At 37.3% G+C, this 25,717-nt stretch overlaps 1 protein-coding gene, 1 non-coding gene and 1 pseudogene across 3 annotated transcripts in view; 1 reads left to right on the top strand and 2 right to left on the bottom strand.

The window, feature by feature from the left end:
* The window catches only part of Znf280c (zinc finger protein 280C), a 53,487-nt gene that overhangs the window by 23,284 nt on the left and 4,486 nt on the right, over nucleotides 1-25,717 (top strand). For both annotated transcript variants that reach the window (XM_042682400.1, XM_042682401.1), the window contains exons 7-16: nucleotides 2,795-2,968; nucleotides 3,329-3,435; nucleotides 7,104-7,321; nucleotides 11,150-11,307; nucleotides 12,058-12,158; nucleotides 12,768-12,914; nucleotides 16,266-16,397; nucleotides 21,176-21,477; nucleotides 22,362-22,502; nucleotides 25,337-25,399. In XM_042682400.1, the coding sequence (XP_042538334.1) occupies nucleotides 2,795-2,968; nucleotides 3,329-3,435; nucleotides 7,104-7,321; nucleotides 11,150-11,307; nucleotides 12,058-12,158; nucleotides 12,768-12,914; nucleotides 16,266-16,397; nucleotides 21,176-21,477; nucleotides 22,362-22,502; nucleotides 25,337-25,399 (1,543 nt within the window). The remainder of the gene's footprint in view (nucleotides 1-2,794; nucleotides 2,969-3,328; nucleotides 3,436-7,103; nucleotides 7,322-11,149; nucleotides 11,308-12,057; nucleotides 12,159-12,767; nucleotides 12,915-16,265; nucleotides 16,398-21,175; nucleotides 21,478-22,361; nucleotides 22,503-25,336; nucleotides 25,400-25,717) is intronic.
* Nucleotides 1,671-1,796, bottom strand: LOC122109991. The gene has a single exon (XR_006147792.1). It is a non-coding gene; the product is annotated as a U6atac minor spliceosomal RNA (small nuclear RNA).
* Nucleotides 6,567-6,675, bottom strand: LOC122109989 (annotated as a pseudogene).

The raw sequence follows: 25,717 nt of genomic DNA, 5'->3' as shown, positions 1-25,717 counted from the left end.
GTTTACATTCTCATCTCTGAGTTTATTTATTTGGGTGTGTTCTTTTCTTTTTCTGATAAGATTTGCTAAGGGTCTGTCAATTTTGCTAATTTTTTCGAAGAACCAACTCTTTGTTTTGTTGATTCTATGTTTTTTGGGGGGGGGGCGGTTCTTATTCATTTAATTCTGATTTAATTTTAATTATTTCTTTCCGTCTACTAGATTGGGGTTTATCTTGCTGTTCTTTTTCAAGGAGGCTCAGATGTCTTATTAAATTGTTGGTTTCAGATCTCTCCAATTTGTTGATGCAGGAACTCAGAGCTATAAACTTACCTCTGAGTACTACCTTTGCTGTGTTCCAGAGGAGCTGGTAATTTGTGTGTTCATTTTTGTTGAATATCATGAACATTTGAATTTCCTTTCTAATCTCTTCCATGACCCACTGGTCATTCAGCAGTATGTTACAGGACTTTTACAGCCTCCACGTGTTACAGGACTTTCTTTGGTGGTTTTTGGTGTTGAATTCTAATTTTATTCCCTTGTGGTCTGAGAGGATGCAAGGTATAACTTCAATGTTTCTGAATTTGGACAAGTTTGCTTTGTGACCTAAAATGTGATCTATTTTGGAAAATGTTCCATGTGCTGCTGAGAAAAACGTGTATTCTGATGCTGCTGGTTGAAATATTCGGTAGATGTCTGTTAAATCTAGTTGATCTATGCAGATGTTTAGATGTGCATTTTCTTTGTTGAGTTTTTGCCGAGTTGATCTATCTAGTGGGGATAGTGATGTGTTAAAGTCCACAACAATTAATGTCTTTGTACCTATGTGAGATTTGAGGGAAAATAGTGTTTCTTGGATAAATTTGGGTGCTCCGTTGTTTGGCAAACAGAGATTTAGAATTGTAATATCCTCCTGAAGGAGAGATCCCTTAATTAGTATGCAGTGACCATCTTTGTCTTGTCTCACTAATTTTAATTTGAAGTCTATTTTATCTGATATAGGACTGCTACTCCTGCTCTCTGTTTATGGATTCCATGAATGCCTCTATTGAGCTTTGTCTATTCCCATCCCTCTCTCGCCGTTCCTTTATTACTCTTTGATTAGCTTCCTCACGTTCATGCAATTCCTGTAGTTCTGTTTGACTGTTCTCAGCCTGCTCACGCTATTCCTGACTTTCTCTTTGTCTGTTCTCAGCCTGCTCACGCAATTCCTTTATTTCTCTTTGAGTGTTTTCAACCTGCTCAGCAATTCCCATATCAATCTTTGAGTAGCTTCCTCATGCTCATGAAATTCCTGTATTGATCTTTGGTTTGCCTCCTCTCCCCCTATTATGCTCACACTGAGTCCTTTGCAGTTTTTCAATCTTTTCATTCACCATGTTTACCAGTAGTGTTTGTAGAGCTTTTTAGAAATCTCCTCTGGATTATTCATTATCTGTTCTGTCACCTGATTATCATGAGTGGGAGTTGAGATACCTGGACTTGGCATTTTTCTTGTGTTTTTCCTGCTTGTTCTGCCCATTTGGTATGAAAGTAATACCAATTTTGTGCTAGAACACTATTTTAAGGCAAGCATCAACCAAAGTCCTGTAGTTGCACAGTCAAAAGGCTGCAGATACAATCTAGTTCAACAGATACAATCTATTCAACATCAAACAACTATGTATTAATGGGCTAAGAACAGCAAAGAAAAAAATCGATGGTTAGATGCCACAAAATAGGTGGTAATGCCTTAACCATATGCGTGTTGTCAGGCCCAAGGGCCTCTTCCATCCTTGTCAAGGGGAGTGCTAACCTTCTCTCCTTTCATACAACACTGAATCATATAATTTATTGCCCTTTAAGGTGATGACTTTCACCCTCATAACTTTTTAGCAAGGAAATCTCTATTCAGACAAAATCTTATAGAGAAATGTAATTAACCAAACATAAAAGAAGAGATTCTGTATCTGACATGCCCATTACATTCCATCCCACTGAAAGGAACATAGTTTGAAAGGCATTAAAGTAATTCCATCCAAACTTTTCCATAAAGAGGGGGTAAGGTATTTATGATCTTTCAAAATTAGTTATTTCCACTTTACACATAGAATCAGAGAATATAAACCAGCTGTTAGGTGTTATTTGGAAGATGAACCAACAAATTTTCTATTATGCATCTCAATTTTAAAGCATCTCATAGAATTTGGGTTTTTTTTAGAATAAATACTTCTGTACAAGCTTTAAATGTACTTTAATACCAAAATATAAATTTCTAGTTTACCTTGAGTATTCTTTGTGCCTTAATTTCATTTTCCCTTTTTTATTTTTATGTCTATGTTTTTTCATAGCTGTTTATGTTTTTCTTTGGACAAGTAGTAAAATAACTTGCTAATAATTAACTCTGTAGATCCCAAGTTCAAACTTTAGAATGCCAAAAAAGTGAAACTATCTTTAATATTTTCTTATATAATACTTACTTTAAGAATTTTTCAAAAACAAAGGAGGAGGCTACAATGCTTGATAAGAAATGTCATTACCGTGCCCATGTAATTGTAACCCCTCTGTACAGTATTTTCACAATAAAAAAAAAGAATTTTTCAAATAAATATAGTACATAGAAGCTATGTGTATAGTTTTTAACTCTTGGTTATATAAATTTTCATCTTTTTTGTTGTTTGTGTTATAGGATAATGCAATCATTTTATACTTAATTTAGCTCCAAAATATTTTAGTTAATTTTAAATACAATACTAGTTTAATAGTAGTTTAATGTAAGCAATATTCTACTCCAAAACATTTATAAGTGTATCTTCCACTATTTAAATCTTTGTAGAGATGGATCAAACTTCATTTGGAGTAACACATCTCCCTGCTTCTAAAGTAAACAGTATTAATCCACCACAGCCAAAGACCAGTCAAGGTGTGTCTGAAACAAATATTTCCTTGGCATTGTCTTCAAAGAAGTTTACTTCTGAAGCATCATCTTCCCAGATTGTGGTAACAACAGGTAAATATGAAATGTAACAGAAAAAAATATATTCGGCTGGGAAGGTGACTCAGTGGTAGAGTGCTTGCCTAGCATACATGAAGCCCTGGGTTCGATTTCTCGGTAACACATAAACAGAAAAAGCCAGAAGTGGCGCTGTGGCTCAACGAATTAAGTGCTAGCCTTGAGAAAAAGCAGCTCAGGGACAGTGCCCAGGTCCTGTGTTCAAGCCCCCGGACTGGCAAAATAAAAAAGAAGAAGAAAAAATGTATTATTTTGTATAAATTTTAGAAATTGTGATAGATTGAAAAACTATTATTAGTGGTTGCTTAAGGTTTAAAACAGGGAATTTTACTCATGAAAGTATTTAATTCATTTTAGGTTCAAATACCTCATCTAACTCTAAAAATGGAGCTCCTTTCCGAAAATCTTGTCCAAAATGCAGCATTCAGTTCAGACATTTGACTGCTTTGAGATCCCACATGAAGGTAAAACTTTTTTTCTTTCCTTTTTTTTCAGTCATGAGGTTTGAACTCAGCCTGGGCACTGTCTCTGAGCTATTCTTGCTCAAGGCTAGCATTCTACCACTTTGAGCCATAGTACCACTTCTGGTTTTCTGGTGGTTAATTGGAGATAAGAGTCTCATGAACTTTCCTGTTCAGGCTGGTTTCAAACTGTGATCCTCAGATCTCAGCCTCCTGAGTAGCTAGGGTTACAGATATGAGCTATCAGCACCTTGCTAAAACTTTTTTCCCCCAAAATTTAATATTTGAGGGTAAAGAGAGAGTGACTGCCCTGCCAATCAGGCAGATACTTAATGGAAATAGCAAGATTATATCATGGGCTGTTAGGAAATTTTGCCTTATAAATATGGTACCAAATTTTGCTACACAGAAAGCCTCAAGCAGATTTTTGCTTTTATTCTAATAAGGAACATCCCTGGATAAGCCTATTCAGTTTTTGCTTGGTTTGGAAAAATTTCATTAGAGCTGTTTATTTTCCAATACCACATATGGCTGACAGCGGACTCCAGGGGTATTTTGGTACTCATTCCGGAAACCCTGTGCCCAACATCATTGTCAGGACATTCATCTTTGTTTGTGTAGCACATGAAATTTCTCAGATCACTAATGATCTTGCACATATTTTTATTCCTGAAGATAACTCATCTCTCTTGAAAAGGTTGGTATGCATAGCTGTTTTTTTTTTTGTGGACTACTCTTCTTAGCATCCCTTCAAGAAGCAAGACATTAGGTTCCTCATATCATTAAAACAAAAAAACAAAACAAATGTTTCAGGCTTATTTTGTTACTTTATATATGCCTAGAGAAGAAGACCATCTATGTACAGATCAGTCTGGGTCAATATAAACATATGTGGGAAGAAGGTATCATGTCTGTTGAACATGTGTGGTTGTATATACAGGCAATGTCCATATCCAACATGAAATACTAAGAATGCACCATATAGGATTTCATGTAAAGCTTTTTTCTACTAGTTCTCTATTTCCATTTTTAACTGATTTTAAGTTAACCTATGAAGGCAGGGAAATGATTACCTTTCCAGTACACCATATGGATAATTTTATTAGCTTTGTGACACCACTGAGTGTTTTGATATATACTAAATTTGTGGTAAAAGACTGTACCTAAACTCATTGTGGAACTTACTATTTCAGTGAAAACATTTTTACTTAAGAATGACTTACAGTATTGTTTTCTTACCATATGTGAAATAATGTGGAATGATAAACAGTATGCTTTTAATTTATATGTATTCATGTTCTGATTCTCTGTGTTTTCTGATGTGATTTTTCTCTTAACTGTAGTTTTCAGGTACATAAAAGCCTAAATTTTTGTACTCTTAGTCTCTCACAGAGTTGTTCTGAGGCTCCACAACAGGGTTTTATCAGTTGGTTATGGTCATGTTTCTTTTTATAAAAAGGTCAAACATTCAACTCTTTGTTTTCCTTAATCTGTACCAGTGTAATGTCAGTTACTCTTTGGACTCATTTGATGTTTTCTTCCCACTAATTAATTTTTGTATGTTATTTCCAATGTTTGGAAAGTTCTTTTTAGCCATTTTTGGTATTTCCTATGATCCTCTCCTTTGTTTGGGGGGGGGGGGGTCGGTCATGGGGCTTGAACTCTGGGCCTGGGTGCTGTCCCTCAGCTCTTTGGCTCAAGGCTAGCACTCTACCACTTGAGCCACAATGCCACTTCTGGTTTTCTGGTGGTTTATTGGAGTTAAGAGTCTCATGGCCTTTTTTGCCCAGGCTGGCTTTGAACCATGATCCTCAGATCTCAGCCTTCTGAGTAGCTAGGATTACAGGCATGAGCCACTGGCACCCGTTTGTTTGTTTGTTTGTTTTGTTTTTGTTTTGTCATTTGTGGGGCCTGAACTCTGGGCCTGGGCACTGTCCCTCAGTTCTTCAGTTCAAGTCTAGCACTCTACCACTTGAGCCACAGCGCCTCTTCCGGCTTTTTCTGTTTATGTGATGCTGAGGAATCAAACACAGGGGCTCATGCTTACAAGGTAAGCACTCTACCACTGAGCCACCTTCCCAGCCCTCTCCTATTTTTAAACAATATCTATCCATCTAATCATGTACAGTGTAATGAAGAGTCAAGATGACTGAGATGGATGGCCATAGTAGAATTGGTGAATTTGGGCAATAAATGCATGGCTCTTTGTTCTTGTTTTTTCATAAGCTAACTGTTAGAGGTATACATTTATTTATCTGTTTTACCAATTTGATTATGATTTTTAATGTTTGAAAGGTTGTACTTTTTGCTTTTTTTACTATGTGTAAGTTGAAATGGTTTTTTGTTCACAATATGTGAAAGTATGGAATATTTTAAATAGCAAATAAATATTCTGTGGATGCTTAAAACCTTAATATTTGAACCAGGTGCTGGTGGCTCACACCTATAACCCTAGCTACTCAGGCGATCTGAGGATTACAGTTTGAAACCAGCCTGGGCAGGAAAGTCCATGAGACTCTTATCTCTAATAAATTACCAAAAAAGCCAGAAATGGAGCTGGGGCTCAAGTGGTAGAGTGGTAGAGCACAAGTCTTGAGCAAAAGAAGCTCAGGGACAGCACCCAGGCCTTGAGTTCAGGCCCTAGGACTAGCATAATAATGTTTTTTGATATTTGAAAATGTTTTACAAAACCCTAAAACTATTAAGTATTAATTGAATTAATTTGTTGGTGTGTCTAGATATTTAGATAATATAATCTTATCAAATTGGTGTTTTCATGTAAGGAACTTTATAGATTCTTATCTGTAATATTATCTTTATATAAGATTTTAAAATTCTTTCCAGTCATGAAATTTTAAAAATTAACTTAGTATATTTATTGTGGTATACATTTCAACTGCAAATGAAAGTAATATATTAATCAGAATGTTATTGACCAAGTAATGCTATTCTTCGAACTTCTAAAGTAGCCATTTTTCATTTTTTAAATTTAGTGATAATGGGTATAGTTACTTAGCCATTGTAATGCACATTGGCCACTGTGTCCTAGGACATCGCAAAGGCATCCACCACATACCTGTCTGGATCCTAGATTGCAGATGGCATTAGCTCAGAGACATGACCATCCACTAAAAAACTGTCTCCAAAGTCCCTTAAAGCAATCCATACAAGCAATAGGCTGTGTACATTACTTAGGAGGCTTCTTCATACAGTCAAAGCACACCCTCAATTTATTTTTTATTATTATTGTAAAGGTGATGTACAAAGGGGTTACAGTTACATAAGCAAGTAATGAGTATATTTCTTTTTGATCAGTATCACCTCTTGTTTTTCCCTTTAAACTCCCTCCCAGTTTATTTTTGAAGTTATTCTTTAAGATAATGCATACTGGACTGGAGGTACGGCTCAGATGGTAGCATACTTGCCTAGCAAGCACAAAGTCCTGAGTTCAAACCCTAGTCCTGCCTACTGAAAAGATAAGTGCTTATTGCTGGAATTTTTTGGAATACATAGGGAAAGAAGCTAATGTTTGGTGAATATCTTTCCAGATATACTTCTAAGCACAGTTTTATATAATCTCACCCTAATTGTAAACATGGGATTCATTTTTGTTTACTGATCTTTTTAAGAGATATAAGAAAGGCTTATTATTTTTTCTTTTTTTTTTTCAGCATTGTTGCCCAGATATGGTAAATAACTCCCTGGGAACTTTCAATATAGAAATTTCAAGTGCTGACAAAGATGATGCTGGTTCTGAGAAAGGAAAATTGATCATGGTAGTTAATGATTTTTATTATGGGAGACATGAAGGAACCATTGAGGAAGAACTGAAGACTTATACAAACTTTAAATGTTTCAGTTGTTTGAAAGTTCTTAAAAATAATATTAGGTATGTAAATATGTATTTATTTGAAAATTCTCATATTACAAATTGCATATTGTCTTTTAATATGGATATTGTATCTAGTTTTCTTCTCTAACCTAGGTTAGCGATTTTACGCTTTCTACTTTGAAGGGATTGGTGCCTGTGGTTCACACCTGCAAACCCTAACTATTTAGGAGGCTGAGATCTGAGGACTGCAATTTGAAGACAGCCCAAGAGGAAAAGTTCATGAGACTCCAAATTAACTATGAAAAAAGCCAAAAGTTGTGCTGTGGTTCAAGTAGTAGTGCTCTAGCCTTGAGCAACAAGCTCAGGGCAGTGCCCAAGCCCTAATTTCAAGCCCCAGGACCAGCACACATGCTAATACACAAAAGGAAGATAGGTCATTATGCTGAACATATTTTTGTACTTTGACATCTTGATGTACTTAGTTGTATTTTTTCAGATACCTTTTTAAAAATATTTTTATTATCTTTAAGTAGCTGTACAAAGGAGTTGCCATCCCACATAGCATTTAAGGACAAAATGCATTCTAATAGAAAATTTTTTTTTTCCTATATTTATCATTGAACTAACAGTTTTGGGGAGATGTATTTTCTATTTGTTCTTTAATCTTACACTAATTAATATTATAAGAACTATAGTCTAGGGGCTGGGAAGGTGACTCAGTGGTAGAACACTTGCCTTGCATGCTCGAGGCCCTGGGTTCGATTCCTCAGCACCACATAAGAAAAAAGCTGGAAGTGGTGCTGTGGCTCAAGTGGTAGAGTGCTAGCCTTGAGCTGAAGAGCTGAGGGACAGTGCCCAGGCCCAGAGTTCAGGCCCCACGACTGGACCCAAAAAAAAAAAAGAAATATAGTCTAGTATATATACTACTACTCCCTAGTTTGACCTCTCCCATACTACATCTTACGTAGTGCTCAGGTTTCAGTTCACGTTTATAATTTTTAAGCATATTAACTTGCAGAGAAAGTGATTTTGTTTTGTGCTCTTCTTTGGAAAACTTCAATTTCTATGTATTGTCTTACTTGATTTCATAATTTTATACATTTTAAAACTCTAATATAAGCCTGTAACCCTGGCTACTAAGGAGGCTGAGATCTAAGGATAATGGTGCCAAACAAGCTTGGTCAGGAAAATCAGTGAGTTTCTTCTATTTAGTTAACCACCAAGAAAAGGCCACTGTAGCTCAAACAGTATAGTGCTAGCCTTGAGGGGAAAAAAAGGTCAGCGACAGTACCCTGGTTCTCAGTTCAAGCCCCCAGGACCCTCTTCCCATAAAAAAAGATTTAACTCCCAAATGAAATTTAAAATTATTATACATGTATATTTTTAAGTTTTAGGAACTTGTCCTTTACAGTCTTGAGTTTTATGGCATTTTACATATCTATTGTCTTAAGATAGTAACAAAACAAATAATATGACATATTGATTGACATTTTTCATTTATTTTACAGCCTGGCATTTATATTTATATTAAGTAACACTCTTTTCCAATACCTTATAAGATTTTTAAGCATTCTACAAATTTGAAAAAAATTTTATAGTGAACTTATATCTATTTACCATCTCAATTCTACTATTAACATTTCACTATACAACTTGTATATTCCTTATCCAAAATCCTTGAGAAAAATGCTTCCAATTTCAGATTTTTTTTTCAGATCTTGGAATGTTCACACATATATAAAGAGATATTTTGTGGTTGGGACCCAAGTCTAAACGCAAAATATATTTCCCACATACTTTATACATAGAGCATAAAGGTAAATATTATACAATATTACTAGTGCATTTGCGTTTTGACTTGAATGTATTGCATGTGGTTAGGTGTTGAATTTTCTATCTGACACATCAAGTGGTGAAAAAAATGTTTTAGATTTGGAGCATTATTTCAGATTTTTAGATTAGAAGTGTTCAACCTGTACTTGCTTTACCATGTAGTGTTGGATACTTTTCAGAGTAAATTCCAATCATTTTCCAAAATTGAAGAGATGTATTTTGGAGGTATAAAAAAAGAGATAAATGTTAAAAGCCTATATAATTATTACTTATCTAGGTTGATGGTATTATCATTCCATTTCAGTATTGTTTTCTTTAGATTTTCATAGTGAATTACTTTAAGTTGTTGATCTAATCTTAAAATTATTGTGTTGAAGCTGGAGCTCATGAGTGCCATGTAGCTTCTTATGTGGCTGAGGTCTGAGGACTACGGTTTGAAGCCAAACCTGGTCCGGAAAGTCTGTGAGTCTCTTATCTCCAATAAACTCAAGAAAAACTCAGAAGTAGAGCTGTGGCTCAAGTAGTGGCACACTAGCGTAGGGCAAAAAAAAAAAATTAGGAAACAGAGATCAGGAACAGGACAAAAATTTGTTGTTAGTTGAATAACTTTTCTTTGAAATTTAGCCACAAGTAAACTCTTCAGACTAGGCATGCTCATTTATATGTACTCTGTTGAAGGTCTTAGTCTCTTCTCTTAAGAAGCCTTTTAGTAGCTCTGAGGTAGACAGTACTACAAAAGGGAGAGTCTGCAAAAATTTAAAGAAATACTTTCTGTATTAGTCAGACTTTCTAGTGCTGTGACAAATACCTGAGAGAAACAATTTAAAGTAGGAAAGACCTTTTTTTGAAAGTTTTTTTTTGTCTCATTATTTCTGAGGTTTCTGTCTAGGGTCAGCTGACTCCATTGATTTTTAGTTCTATATCAAGGCAAAAACATCATAGAAGGGGACGATAGAGGAAACCTGTTCATCTCATGGCAGCCAGGAAGCAGTGAGCAAGACAGGAAGGAACTGGGGACAAAGTATATTTTTTCAGGGTTCATCGCAGTAACCCACTTCCCCAAAGTAGGTTCTACCTCCCAATAATCATGTCATTATGAATTCATCAAGGGATTAATCCATTGATTAGGTCAGAGTCCTCAATCTATCAGCTGGCATATAAGCCCCCAACATTTGAGCCTTTGGGAGACATCTCAGATTCAAATCGTAACAGTTTATAAAAACAGAAAGCCAGGATCATTAAAGACAATGAAAGATGTGTGTAAGTATAGGCACTTACATTGTTATTACATGCATTTAGAAAGCAGTATGTGTGTATGTGTATGTGTGTGTATTTTCAAGCCTTTTAAAATTTTCTTTCATGATACTATACCAACTATGGTGATAGTTTCCTTCTTCTATGTATTTTTTTGAAATGTAAATATGTAGGGGGAAAAGACTACTACTTTTTGTATTTGCCAAAAAAGAAACTACAAAAATTTTTAAAAGTTGTTTATTAAGCTACTTAGTAAAATTAAATTCTTTTTTATTTATTTTTAATTGTTTTTTGCCAGTCCTGGGGCTTGAACTCTGGGCCTGACCCTGTCCCTAAGGTCCTTTTGATCAAGGCTAGCACTCTACCACTTGAGTCACAACACCACTTCTGGCTTTTTCTGTGATTAATTGGAGGTAAGACTCTCTCAGACTTTCCTGACTGGGCTGGCTTCAAACCACCATCCTCAGATCTCAACCTCCTAAATAGCTAAGGATTATAGGCATGAGCCATCAGTGCCCAGTTTAAAATCAATTTCTTTAGTGTACATACTTTTTGGTTTGAGATGGGATATTGCTATTTACCTAGGCTGGCCTCAAACTCTTCAAGTGATCCTTCTGCTTCAGATACCTAATTAACAAGGACTACAGGCAAATGCCACCATTCCCAGCAATAAGTACTTTTCTTGAGGGCTTTAATTAAGACCATAGAGAAATTATTTTGAGTTCCCATCAATTACATTTTTTTTAAACTTTAGGGTTATAAATCTGAATTTTTGCAACTGTTGACAATCACTTATAGGTTCATGAATCACATGAAGCACCACTTGGAACTGGAGAAGCAGAACAATGAGAGCTGGGAAAACCACACCACCTGCCAGCACTGCTACCGGCAGTATCCCACACCCTTCCAGCTGCAATGCCACATCGAGAGTACACATACTCCCCATGAGTTTTCTAGTAAGTGACAATTTGATTGAAGGCCTGAAAATTATTGACTTTAACTACCTGATTGTAAGGGAACCAAAGGATTCTAATGGAATAATTTTAAGAAATATAACTTGTAATTTGATGGCAAAACTGAATACCAAGTTTTAACTCATACAAACTTAAAATTTATTACTAAAATTGAAACCCTTCTTATAAATAATTCATTAGTGAAAACTTCCTTGGCATAACTATGTATTATGTGTAAGGAACTGAATTAGAATACTTGAATCCCATAGTTTCAAATGTAAAATCAGTTGCCTTGATTTACACTTTCAGATGAAAGGTTTCTGTAGGGGCAGTTAAAATAGTCTAGGAACTGTACAGAGCTTGGGTTCAAATTCCACCTCTGCTCCCTAATACAGCTATGTAAAGCATAGAAAGATTGTTACTTAATCTGTCTGTGCTTCTGTTTGCTTATTTGAAAAATTGGGGGAGGGTAGCAGTACCTCCCTCAGTTGTGTTAAGAGAATTAAATAAAGTCAACAATATCCTAACTTTTTAAAGAACTCAGGACCTTACACATGCTAGACAAGTACTCTACCACTGAGTTATATTCACAGTCTCTTAAAACAGTGTTAGAAAGTCAACATTGAATTGTTGGAATTTCCCTTACTACTACTGCTATTACTATTATACTCTTGTTGTCTTAGAGTTGTACTGAATGCATCCTTTTCATACATACACTCTTAAAATGATGTATTATGTTTTGTCCGCTTTCAGCTATTTGCAAAATCTGTGAATTGTCATTTGAAACAGAGCATATTCTTTTACAACATATGAAGGACACTCATAAACCTGGTGAAATGCCATATATTTGCCAGGTAAACACATTTTATTGTATATTTAGGCATTTGTGTAGTTTTCATGTGCCATAACATAGTATTATTCTTTTTATTTTTAACTGCTGGCCTTGCAGGCTGTAGTTTTCCAACCCTTGTAGTAAGGATAAAGGCAAGCATATGGGCCTATCCTCTAGGGAAGAATAGAGCTATATTAGGGAAATAGGACACGCTCTTGTAGAGACCCAAAATAAATGCTTTGGGACCAGTGTTTCCAATACTTCAAGTGACTACTGGTTCTAGGAAATAACATAAATTGCTACTGGTGTACCCTTTAAAACATGAAAATGAAATTCCTCTGCTGTATATAGCAAGACAAGCAATACAGAATGGGAGATATCCACTTGCAAATGAAAGTCAAGGTAATGGGTAGTAGATCTGAAAAGAAGTGAGTCTATGGTTTACAGTATCCCTAAACATATATAACTTTTTTGTTTAAAAATTACACTTATTACTTGTAGTAATAGGACTCTTGATTGTCTATCTGGCAGAATGTTCTTCAAAATAAATGATAAATCATTACTAATTCAATATAATTATATGCAAGTTATGAAAGTTTCAAGTAAAACTAAACCTTCTTTATATTTCTAGGTTTGCCAGTTTAGGTCATCAATATTTTCTGATGTAGAAACTCATTTTCGAATAGTCCATGAAAACACTAAGAACTTGCTATGTCCGTTTTGCCTCAAAGTTAGTAAAATGGCAACCCCCTACATGAATCATTACATGAAGCATCAGGTGAGATTCAGCATTTCTTATTTGTTCATGTCATCTTATTTAAAAAATACATATACATAGTTAGAACATTGGTTAAATTTGTTCTACACCAAAATAATAATGGTTAATTTGTAACAATTTATAATCAGTTATTTGTGAAACTGCCATTTTTACTTGCTTGCTTTCTGATGATGATGGAGCCCATAAATAGTAAATATTCTGAAAGATAGCTATAAATAGGAACCCTAGAGTACAAGGAAAGGGAAGTAACATGAAATATTTTGGCTGGATATTTTGGTGCTTAAGAGTGATAGGAATGGCAATGATTTGGCAAGCGCTTCTCAAGAGCAGGGTGCTAGGTAGGTAGCAGTAATTCACATTTGTAATCCTAGCCACTCAGGAGGCTGAGATTCAGAGGATTGCAATTTGTTCCAAGCCTGGGCAGAAAAATCTGTAGAACTTCATTGTCAAAATAACCTGCCAAAAACAAAGCTGGAGGAGAGCCTCAAGTAGTAGAGCTCCAGCCAAGCAAGAAAGCAAGTGAGAAGCCATTAGTTCAAACCCTAGTACCAGCAAAAAAAGGAAAGCAGGAAGGAGGATGTTTGAACTGAGAACTGATGAAGTTAAAATTGAAGACTTTTTTATTTTATTTTATTTTGCCATCCCGGGGCTTGAACTCAGGGACTGGGCACTGCCCCTGAGCTTTTATGATCAAGGCTAGTGCTCTACCACTCGAGCCTAAGTACCACTTTTGGCTTTTTGGTGGTTAATTGGAATTAAGTATCTCATGAACTTTCCTACCTGAGATGGCTTCAAATTGTGATCCTCAGATCTCAGCCTCCTGAGTAGCTAGTATTACAAGTGTAAATCACCAGCACCTGGCCAAAATTGAAGACTTTATAACCCTCTGTTTTCCTCTTTCCCTTCAAGCCTTATTTCTACTTGCAACCTACTTTTAGTCATGAGAAAGCATGTATTTGTCCACAGTAATATCAGCCTTATATGAGCTGGTAACAGGAAACAGCGCTGGAACTTACTTTACAAGATGTGTGAACTATGCCACAAAACTATATTTAGGTTTTAAACTTATTTCCTGCATGATTATTACCAGATCAGCTATGTAATTTCCAGGGTGCCAGGATTAATGCTTGCATCTTTTCTTGAAGTCTGATTTTATGCTTACTGAAACAATTAGACTATCCTTTCGACTGAAAACTTTGATGAAACAATGAACCTGTTCTTGAGGATGTGAAAGAACAGTACTTACCTTTGCCAAAAGTAGAAGTCAGTGGACTTATTGAATATCATTATATAGTCAAATTTTGCCTCCTTGCTCATCAGCTCATTAAATTTTCTTATTTTTGAATGTACTGTCATACCCAGTTTACTCAGCACTGATGTTAACATGACTTTTGGACACACTCATTAGATAATCATGAAATCAGATTATAGTTGCTAATTGGAAAAAACACAAGAGCCAATTTTCTTGTATATTCAAGATCACCTCTGCTATCACTGAGGTGATACCACTATTTTTTTAAAAATCTAGGATTACCTCACATTTAAGAACCTCTGGCAAAGCTAGTAGCTCACCCCCATAATCCTAGCTACTCAAAAGGCTGAGATCTGAGGATTGCAGTTCAAAGCCAGTCTAGGCAGGAAAGTCCATGAAACTCTTACCTCCAGTTAACTAACAAAAGGCCAGAAGTGGAGTTGTAGCTCAAGGTAAAAATGTGGTAGAGCACTAACCTTGAGCTCAAAAGCTCAGGGACAGTGCCCAAGCTTGAACCAAACAGAAAAAAAAAGACCTACCTCTGATAAAAATATTTCTGATATAGGATTTTCCCATTAATGTTCTCACAAATCATTTCTGATGAAAGAAATATTATAATGGCTGGATTTTCAAAATTAGACTTTTTTTGTCAGTTGTGGGGCCTGAACTCTGGGCCTGGGTGCTGTCCCTCAGCTCTTCAGCTCAAGGCTAGTGCTCTACCACAGTGCCACTTCTGGCTTTTTCTGCTTATGTGGTACTGAGGAATTGAACCCAGGGCCTCATACATGCAAGGCAAGCACTCTACTGCTGAATTCATTTATGGGACCTGAACTCTGGACCTGGGCTCTTGTCCCTGAGCTCTTCAGCTCAAGGCCAGTGCAGTTCAAAGCCAGCTAGGAAAGTCTGTGAGACTCTCATCTCCAATTAACCACCAAAAGGCCAGAAGTAGAGCTGTGGCTCAAGTGGTAGAGCTCTAGCCTTGAGCAAAAGTGCTCAGACAGTTTCCAGATCCCAAGTTCAAGCAAAAATAATGAATTAAGGCTCTTGTCTAGCCTTCGTGAAATCCTGAGTTTGACTTCCCAGCAAAGATAAAAAAGAAGGGAGAAAAGGGAGAAGTGCATAGAGAAAAGGAAGGGAAATAAAGTGAAAAAAGAAGGAAAGTGGAGAGAAATGTTGGGAGGAAAAAGAAAGGACAGAAGAGAGGAAGGGGAAAGCAGGGGAGGGGCAGACAGAGAGGAAAGGAGGGATGGGGAAGAAGGAATGAAGTTAGTTCTGGCATAGCATACTCCATTGGTAGCATAAATCTCTGGGTTCAATCACTACCACAATAAAGAAAAGCAAAAAAAAATTTTAATATACGTGTGTGTGTGTGTGTGTGTGTGTGTGTGTGTGTGTGTGTGTGTGTGTGACTTATGGTGCCTGAACTGTGGGCCTGGGCACTGTCCCTCAGCTCTTCAGCTCAAGGCTAGCACTCTACCACTTGAGTCACAGCACCACATCAGGTTTTTTCTGCTTATGCGATGCTGAGGAATCGAACCCAGGACCCCATGCATGCAAGGCAAGCACTCTACGACTGAGCCACCTTTCCAGCCCTTAATAGACTTTAAATTGTTTTTTTGCCAGACTTGGCCTTTAAACTCAGGGCTTGTGCTTGCTCAGCTTGCCACAGGAGCCATGCCTTCAAACTGGCTTTTTCCTTATTATTTCCAAGATCAGATTTCACAAACTTGCCTGACTAGGCTGGCTTTGAACCCTGATCCTCCAGGTATCAGCCTTCTGAATAGGTAGGATTACAGTCCTGAGCCACTGGTCACTGGAATGTTTTTTTCCTAATTATTTAAGAGTTTTTATTATTCTGAGTTGAGTAATTTCAGGCCTCAGGATTTGTATTGGGAGAAGTTAGTGTTTTTAGAGCATGGTAGCATACACTGGAGATTGCAGAGTCCGGAAACTGAGGCAGAAAGATAATTCAAAGTCTACATAATGGGACTACATGGTGAGTTTGAGACCAGTTTGAGCTATGTATTAAGATTTGGTGTTTAAAAAAACAAAAACAAGAAGTTACTTAATATATCATTTATAATATTTTCTGTAAACAGAAAAAAGGAGTTCATCGTTGTATGAAATGCAGACTGCAATTTTTGACCTACAAGGAAAAAATAGAACACAAGGCACAACACCGTACATTTATAAAGCCTAAGGAACTAGAAGGATTGCTTCCTGGAACAAAAGTATGTATTAAATATGATAACAATATAATTACCTTACTATAATCATGTAGCATTTAAAATTAAGTTTTTGGTGTGCTTTTTCATATATCCTATCTATTTTATTCATGCAGCAATCCCATGAGGGAGACAAGGTATGTGTTATATCTTGTATTAGAGATGAGGAGGATTAGATACATTCTTTACTCAAGCCCACATGGGTAGGAAGAGATAGCATTGAAATTTAAGCTCAGTTCTTTGACTTCTACTTCAGTATTTTTTTTATGATAGCAAGCCACATATATTTCATAGGACTTTACATAAGCTACTCACCAAACACATGGGGGGGAAATATAGTTACATGACTATAGAGAATAGTAATAGATAACTGTGAGTATAATCATTTTATTTTTCTAAACATTTAGTTATAATAATTTCTTTGGCAGTACTGGTGTTTGAACTCAGAACTTCATAATTACTAAGTGTACGGTGTTCTATCACTTGAGCACCAGACCCCTTTTATTCTGTGTGTGTGTGTGTGTGTGTGTGTGCGCGCGCGCGCGCGCGCACACACACACGCACTCAGGCTTGAACTCAGGACCTGGGTACTGTGTGTGTGTGTGTGTGTGTGTGCGCGCGCGCGCGCGCACACACGCACTCAGGCTTGAACTCAGGACCTAGGTACTGCTCTTGAGCTTTTTTGCTCAAGGCTAGCACTCTAACATACTGATCCACAGTTCCACTTCTGGCTTTTTGGTGGTTACTTGGAGATGGGAGTCTCATGGACTTTCCTGACCAGGATGACATTGAACTATGATCCTCAAATCTCAGCTTCCTGAATAGTTAGGATTACAAGCATGAGCCACTGGTGCTCAGCTTACTGTGGTTATTTTTGAGATAGGTTCTCACTTTTTTCCCTGTTTGGACTGTAAGACTCCTATTTGTGTTTCTTATTGTAGATGGAATAACAGACACATGCCCATCACAGCCAGCTTTTTATTGATTGAGTTGGAATCTCTTAAAATTTTACCCAGGCTGGCCTCCTGAGTAATTAGGATTACAGGCATGAGCCACTGCATCAATCTTAAATTACAAGTTTTGTATTAGTTCCTGATAAGAAAATTGAGTGTTATTAAAGTCTCTGTGCTATATGATGAATTGATATAACCTCCACTGTATCATTTGGAAGCAAAACCCTGCCATTGAGCCCTAGAAAAGAGAAAGTCACATTTACTGAAGATCTATTAATACAGAATTTTTCAGAGTCATTTCTGTCTTTGAGATTTATTTTTGTCTTTTGTTCCAGTGCTGAGAATTGAATTGGTAGTCTTGTGCATATTAGGAAAGTGCTCTACTACTTAGCTATAGCCCCCTGACTTTAAATGTTTTGTGCTGCTGAAAATTGAACCCAGGTTCTCTTGCTTGTTTTTATCACTGGGCCACAGACAGTCCTTAAATTTTGACATCTGTAAGAGAAATCTTTTTAGTTATATTGAGGCATAGTTATATTAAAGCATAGTTTCTTAGGAGAAGAACACAAAGGCACAGTGTCTATGTGCATCTGGTCATATAAAATAATATTTATCGAAGTGAACTCCAGGAAGTAGAAACAAGAGGTTTTTTTGTTGCTATTTCTTTATTTTCTTTTTGTCTTGTTTGTTCCTCTATCTGTCTTTAGCAGGTAAGGGTTGGGCACAGAAATGGAGGGACAAAGGGTGAACAAATGCACCAGTGGTACTCACTAGAAACTGCGTTTACAATGAACTATACAAATTATGTGGGGGGGGGGGCAGGCGCCGGTGGCTCACGCCTGTAATCCTAGCTACTCAGGAGGTTGAGATCTGAGGATCGAAGTTCAGAGCCAGCCCGGGCAGGAAAGTCCGTGAGACTCTTATCTCCAATAAACACTCAGAAAACTGGAAGTGGCGCTGTAGCTCAAGTGGTAGAGCGCTAGCATTGAGCTGAAGAGCTGAGGGACAGCGCCCAGGCCCAGAGTTCAAGCCCCACGACTGACAAAAAAAAAAAAAAAATTGGGAGAGAGTGAGGGAAGGGGTGACATTGTCCAAAAATAAATGGTACTCTTAACCTGACTTATGCAACTGTAACCCCTCTGTATATCACTTTTCTAATAAAAATAAAGAATAATTTTGAAGTAAATTAAAAAATGGTTCCACCTTACTGAGTTGTTGAAGAAGAAAGGACTCAGTGAGAAGTCAATGAGATGAGACCCTTGTCTCAATGTACTTGACCAACTCAGATATTCCCAAAAGTTCCAAACACCCAGGAGAAATCTGTTATACTCTTTTTATCTTACATAGATTTATTTTTTTCCAAAGAAAAAAATAATCATAGGATGTGCATTTTGGACATTTGTGTAATTTATACTAACTCCTAATTATCCATTTGAATGTGTTAACATGTAACATATATATATATATATATATATATATATATATATATATATATATATGAAATTATAACACTAAATATCAAGGTAAATGTTATTTAATTGAGTCATTTAGAATAAATGAGAGGTTATAAGGTGGGGCTCAAGTGGTAGAATGTGTATCTAGCAAGTGGAAAATCATGAGTTCAAACCCCAGTACCACCAAAATATAAGTCAGCTGGGAAACCTCTGACTTATGCCTATAATCCTAGCTATCCAGGAGGATGAGAATGGGAGGATCACAGGTCAAGGCAAGCTCCAGCAGAAAAGTCCATCAGAACTCTTTCAACAGAAAGGATCCTATACATGGTTGCACACATTTTTCATCAGACTTAGTCGAGGAAACCTAAACTAGAAGGAACACAGCCCAAGTGCATACCCAGATAAGAAATGAGAACCTATTTCAGAAGCAACAAATACAATCCAGATGCCAGTGACTTGTGCCTGTAATTCTAACTACTCAGAAGGCTAGGATCTGAGGATTGCAATTTAAAGCCAGCCTGGGCAGGAAAGTCCATGAGTTTCTTCTGTCTAGTTAACCCCCAGAAAGCCAGAAGTTGAGCTGTGGCTAGCCTGAGCAAAAACCAAACAAACTCAGGGACAGCACCTAGGCCCTGAGTTCAAGTTCCAGGACTGGCATACATACAAACCAATACGAAAAACAGAAAAGTACAAAAAGGACCAGAGACATAGCTCAGCTACACAGCTGAGAAAAAAGTACCACCAAGAGAAAAAAAGAGTGAGACTTATCTAATAGTAGTTTATGCTTGCTGTTTTCAAAATAGTAATATTTAACTTCTGTTTTGGGGGGAGTCAGTCATGGGGCTTGAAATCAGGGCCTGGGTGCTGTCCCTGAGCTTGTTTGCTCAAGGCTAGTGCTCTACCACTTTGAGCCACAGCATCACCTCCTATTTACCTTCCATATTACAGTTTTGTAAAACTTTGTTGAAAATATAATTCATATTTTAGCAAATTCATCATTTGAAGTACTTATTTCAATGGTTTTATGGCCTCACTAGTTTTGTTTTTGTTTTTGTTGGTTTGTGGTGCCATAAAGTCTGATCTTAGGGCCTTGTGCTTGCCGGGCAGGCTCTCTACTACACTCCCACCTCTCATTGTTTTTATTTTATACTCAGAGTTATTACACACATTGCCATAATGATTGTTAGAATGTTTTCATCACTCTAAAAATAAATCTCATATCCACTCGGGTTTTACTACCATTGTCCCATATAAACTTTAATCATATCTCTATGGATTTTCCTATTCTGGAAACTTTGTATAAATGGAATCCTACAGTATAAGATGATAGGTGACTGGTTTCGACTGGTTTCTTCTGCTTCGAATAATGGTTCCTAGGTTCATCCATATTGTGGCCTATTTCAATACTTCATTTCTTTTGTAACCTAATAACACTGCATTTATGGATATATCACAGTTTATCAATTCATTATTGGGCATTTGTTATGTTTTCTCTTTTGGATCTGTTATGAATAAGGCTGATGGTAGAATTAATGTACAGGTTTTTGTGGTGGCATATATTTTTATTTTTATTAGAAATGTATAGAGTAGAAATTTTGAGTTGTGTAACTCTTTAAAGACATTGTGTAGCAATGGTCATAAGAGTTTATTCTCTTATTTTTCCTAAGAGTTATATAATTTTAGCTCTTAAAATTTGTCTTTGATAAATTTTGGGTTTATTTCTGTTATTATAAAATAAGGATTCAAATTTATTCTTTTGGGGAGAACAGTACTGGGCTTGAACTTAGAGCTCCATATTTGCTAGATTGACACTCTATAACTTGAGCCAAGCTTTCAGTTCTGCTTTGTTTTGTGCCAGTCCTGGGGCTTGAGCTCAGGGCCTGGGTGCTGTTACTGAGCTTCTTTTGCTCTACCATTTGAGCCACAGCTCCACTCCTGGCTTTTTGATAGTTTAGTGAAGATAAAAGTCTCACAGACTTTCCTGCCCAGGCTGGCTTGAACCGTAATCCACAGATTTTTTAGCTTCCTGACTAGGATCACAGGTGTGAGCCACTAGCACCTGGCCCAGCCCTTCTTTATATTGGCCATTTTTTTCTGGAGATGGAGTCTAGTATACTACTCTGTGTAGGTTGGCCTCAAACCTCCATCCTCTAGATCTCAGCCTCCTGAATATCTAGGTTTACAGGTGTGAGCACCCAGCTTGAATTCTTTCTGCTGTGTGTAGATAGCAGTTTTTACAGTACCATTCCCTCATTGAATTATTTTTTCACCCTTGTAAAAATTGATCATAAGTAGTCGGCCCTTTCAGGTACTATTTTTTATTCTGCTGTGATAATTAGTTTTTGAAAAGTATATGTAGCTTTTTCTTTTATAGATTACTATCCGAGCTTCATTGGGACCTGTTCAGGCACTATCAAGTACAGATTCCAGTTGTATTCCAAGTACTTCTCTTCAGATTTTACCTTCAACTTCTACGGGTGCAACTACTAAAAATCTAAAGAATCCTGCAAGTAAATATAAGACAAATAAACAGCAAGCAAGTGTATCTACTGCAGCTAAACCTAATACAAGTAGGTCAAGCACAAATACCTCCAAGTGCAAAGGCAAGCAGTCTTGCAAGCAAAGGAGACAGCGCAACAGAAAAAATGCAATCAGCATAGCTTTGAAGAATTTAAGGTACTTTTATTCTCAGCATACAATACTAATTTAATCTCAAATGTTAAAGGTGTATTTTAATAAGACTTCCATATCACAGAATTCTCTTGCACATTTACATGATAGCCACTTACCTGGAACAAAAGCCAAGCAAATGATAAAAAGGTACTGTTGAAGCCAGGCATTGGTAGCTTATGACTGTAATCCTACCTACTCAGGAGACTGAGATTTGATAATTGTGATTCAAACCCAGCTCAGGCAGAAAAGTCCATAAGACTCATCTCCAGTTAACCACCTTTTTTAGTCAGAAGTAGAACTGTGGCTCAAGTGATAGAGTATTACTTTGAGAAAAAAATGCTCAGGTCTCAGGACTAGCACAAAGGAAAAAAGGTACTGTTGAACAAAACATAGTATGTGGGGCTGGGTAGGTGGCTCAGTGGTAGAATGCTTGCCTTGCATGCATGAGGCCCTGGGTTCAATTCCTCAGCACCACATAAACAGAAAAATCCTGAAGTGGCACTGTGGCTCAAGTGGTAGAGCGCTAGCCTTGAGCTGAAGAGCTGAGGGAGAGTGCCCAGGCCCAGAGTTCAGGCCCCATGACCAACAAAAAAAATAGTGTTTAGTGTATAATTTTAATCTTTTACACAATCTTATATTGTGCTTTTATCTTATGATAATTGGTTAATTTGATTGTCTTTATTCTACAGAAACATTAACTTGTGTTAGACATTTTGCTTATTGTTTCAAAGCAAATTTACAAGCTGTTAGGTCTTTTTGATGATACAAATTTAAATAATTAATTTGATGATACAAATTTAAATAGTTTGTTGCAATTAATTTAAAATAAAGCTGTGCCTTATTTTTGTTATAGAATATATTTTTATTGTTTTTTTTCTCTCCATAAGGTATTGTCAGGGAATTCACAAGTGCATTGAGTGTCATTCCAAAATAAAAGATTTTGCAAGCCACTTTTCTCTATCTTCCTATTGTGATCATTGCAAGTACAACACTAACTGTAACAAAGCCTTCATAAATCATACAGTGAGGTAAGTTAAACACATAAACTACTAATCAAAATTGTCATTTAAGGCTGTGGTTTAGCAACATTTACCAGGAGGTATGACACTTGACTAGCATTCATAAAGCTCTAGATTCATTCCTCAGAATCCACCTTCTTCCCGTTATGACTCTACTTCCTTGCTACTGCAGGGTCCTGCACCATAATCTTATTGGTCTCAACTGGACCCCACCAGCTTTTCCCTTAATACACTGCTGGGATAAATGTGGTCTCTTATTCTGTGCCGATCACATGGCTTCCCTAATATTGCTTTAATTCTCCCCCTAACTAATAGGCAATTAAATTAGAAAATATTTTTTGGCATTTCTTTTTTTGGTGCAAGTGTGTATGCCAGTAATGGAGCTTGAACTGAGGGCCTGGGATTCTCAGACTGGCATTCTACCACTTTGAACCATATCTCTACTTCTGGGTTTGTGGTAGTTAATTAGAGATAAGAGCCTCATAGTCATGGTCTTTCCTGCCCAGGCTAGTTTTGAACTGGGATCCTCAGATCTTAGTTTCCTGAATAGCTAGAATTAAAGGCATGAGCTACTGGCACCTGGCTCCAGCATTCTTAAAGTCATGTATCAATTAGTCAAGTTTCCATGACTGTGACAAAATACTTGAGATAACTTTAAGGAGGAAAAGTTAATTTTAGCTCATAGTTCCAGAGGTTTCAGTCCATGGCCGGCTGACTCCGTTGCTTGGAGGCCTGTGGAGATGCAGTGTACCAAGGTAAAAAGTGCAAGGTAGAGCATGTTTACCTCATGGCAGGCCAAAAGCAAAGTGAGAAGGAGAGGGACAAGGGACAAGACTTGCCAGAAACCCTTTCAAAGGCATCCCTCTAGTGTCCTAACTTCCTTCCACTTAGACTCTAACTCCTACAATTCCCAACTCATTTTTTTTTGTCAGTCATGGGGCTTGAACTCTGGACCTGGGCACTGTCCTTCAACTCTTCATCTCAAGCCTAGTGCTCTAGCATTTAAGCCACAGTACCACTTCCGGTTTTCTGGTGGTTTATTGGAGATAAGAGTCTTATGGCCTTTCCTGCCCAGGCTGGCTTTGAACCATGATCCTCAGATCTCAGCCTCCTGAGTAGCTAGGATTACAGGCCTGAGCCACTGGCTCCTGGCAATTCCCAACCCTTGATAGCACATTCCATCCTCCCTTTTCCCACTTTTCATGAGCTCAACGTTCCCTAATCTCCAGTGAGCCCCAAACCTGCACTGTCATTCTCCTATTGGGGTCTTACTTATCATTAGCCTAGTCCAGATCTGCAAGTTTCCACTCCTCTCTAAAGGACTCATGTGTTCCTTTGCTTTTCCTCTTTTCAGTAGCACTTTGCTTCCCTCATTGCCTCAGGGTCCTCACCCTGAAAGTCATTGCTCTTACCTGGTGAAGACTTTTTTTTATTGTGAAAATATTGTACAGAGGGGTTACAATTACATGGGCAAGATAATGAGTAGATTTCTTATCAAGCATTGTTGCCTCCTCCTTTGTTTCCCCTTCCCATCCCTTCCCATCTAAGACTTTTTAATCACAGGTTTGAGTCCTGTATGTGAGAGATTGAGGACCTTTGTTCCCAACCTATAACAGTCCTGTTTCCAGGAAACAGACCCTACCCCCAAATGGTGACTCTTTCCCAATAGATGGTTTCCCTATATGCAATATCTAACATGGTTTTTCTTATTTTGTGTTATTTCTTGTCTTTCTTTTTCCCTCTAATCATCATTCCTTTCTTCGAGTTCTACAGTTTGTATTGTTACTGAGAAAGAAACCCTTTGCATTTACCATAGCACCTAGTCTGAGGATATGTTCTTGATATAATAAATAGGTAAAATGCAATGTAAGACAAAAATATGAATTAAATAGAAATGATCATCTTAGTCCATTTGGATTGCTTTAACAAAATACCATAAACTGGGTAGCTTTTTAAGCAAGAGAAATTTATTTCCTACAGTTCTAGAGACAAACATCTATAATGATCAAGGTGCCAGCAGATACTGGTGTTCTGGTGAAGACATGGTTTTTGTGAATAGAACCTTCTCACTGTGTTCTCATGTGAAAGAAGCAAGCTAGGGCTGGGAAGGTGGCTCAGTGGTAGAGTGCTCGCCTTGCATGCTTGAGGCCCTGGGTTCGATTCCTCAGCACCACATAAGCAGAAAAAGCCGGAAGTGGCGCTGTGGCCCAAGTGGTAGAGTGCTAGCCTTGAGCTGAGGAGCTGAGGGACAGCGCCCAGGCCCAGAGTTCAGGCCCATGACTGGATCAAAAAAAAAAAGAAAGAAAGAAGCAAGCTAGCTCTCTGCAATCTCTTTTATAAGGACAGTTATCCCATTCATGAAGGCAGACCAGCATGACTTATTTGCCTCCAAAGGGTTTAACATATTTTAGCATAGAAATTTGGGGGACATGCAGTTACTGAGACCATAGCATTCCCCAACATAATTTCATTACTTAGATAATGATCCTTTATTCTAAACTTAGGAAATTAATATCATGGAACACACCTGTAATCCCAAATACTCAGGAGGCTCAAGCCCAAACCAAAAAAAGTTAAGTGACACCCTGTCTCAACAAAAAAGCCAGTGTGGTGGTAGTTCATGTCTATGATCTCAGTTACATTCGTGAGGCATGGTTTGAAGTTGGCCTGAACAAATAAACAAACCTTTAGACACTATCTGAAAAATAACTAAAGAACTAAGCATAGCTCAAGTGGGAGAAAACTCCCTTTGGTCAAACCCCAATACTATCAAAAATGTAGTGATACAGTTAATATTGCTTTCTTTATAATAAAAATAAAAACTTTGGTTTTTGTCTATCCAGCTTTCATGGCAGTCAGCCAATGAAATGGTTATGCCTTTTTAAGAAGCATTCGGGAGCTCTCAGGTAAATAGTTGATCTTTTCCGATTTTGTGTACTGAAAAATTGTAGTAACTATTTCAAAATATAGGAGCTGGTGGGGCTGGTGGTTCATGCCTGTATTTCTAACTACTTAGGAGACTGAGATCTGAGGATTGTGGTTTGAAGCCAGCCCAGTCAGGAAAGTCTGAGACTCTTATCTCTAATTAACTACTAAAAAAGCCAAGTGGGGCTGTAGCTCCAGTGGTAGAGCACTAGCCTTAAGCACAAAAGCTCATAGACAGTACCCAGGCCCTGAGAGCCCAGGGACTGGCACACACAAAAAAAGATGGGATTATCATCTGT

The sequence above is a fragment of the Dipodomys spectabilis genome, unplaced genomic scaffold, assembly GCF_019054845.1.
Source record: "Dipodomys spectabilis isolate Male_0828 unplaced genomic scaffold, ASM1905484v1 ptg000071l, whole genome shotgun sequence".
NCBI lineage: Eukaryota > Metazoa > Chordata > Mammalia > Rodentia > Heteromyidae > Dipodomys > Dipodomys spectabilis.
The sequence above is the reverse complement of the archived record's forward strand: the minus strand, read 5'-3'. Positions and strand labels throughout refer to the sequence as shown.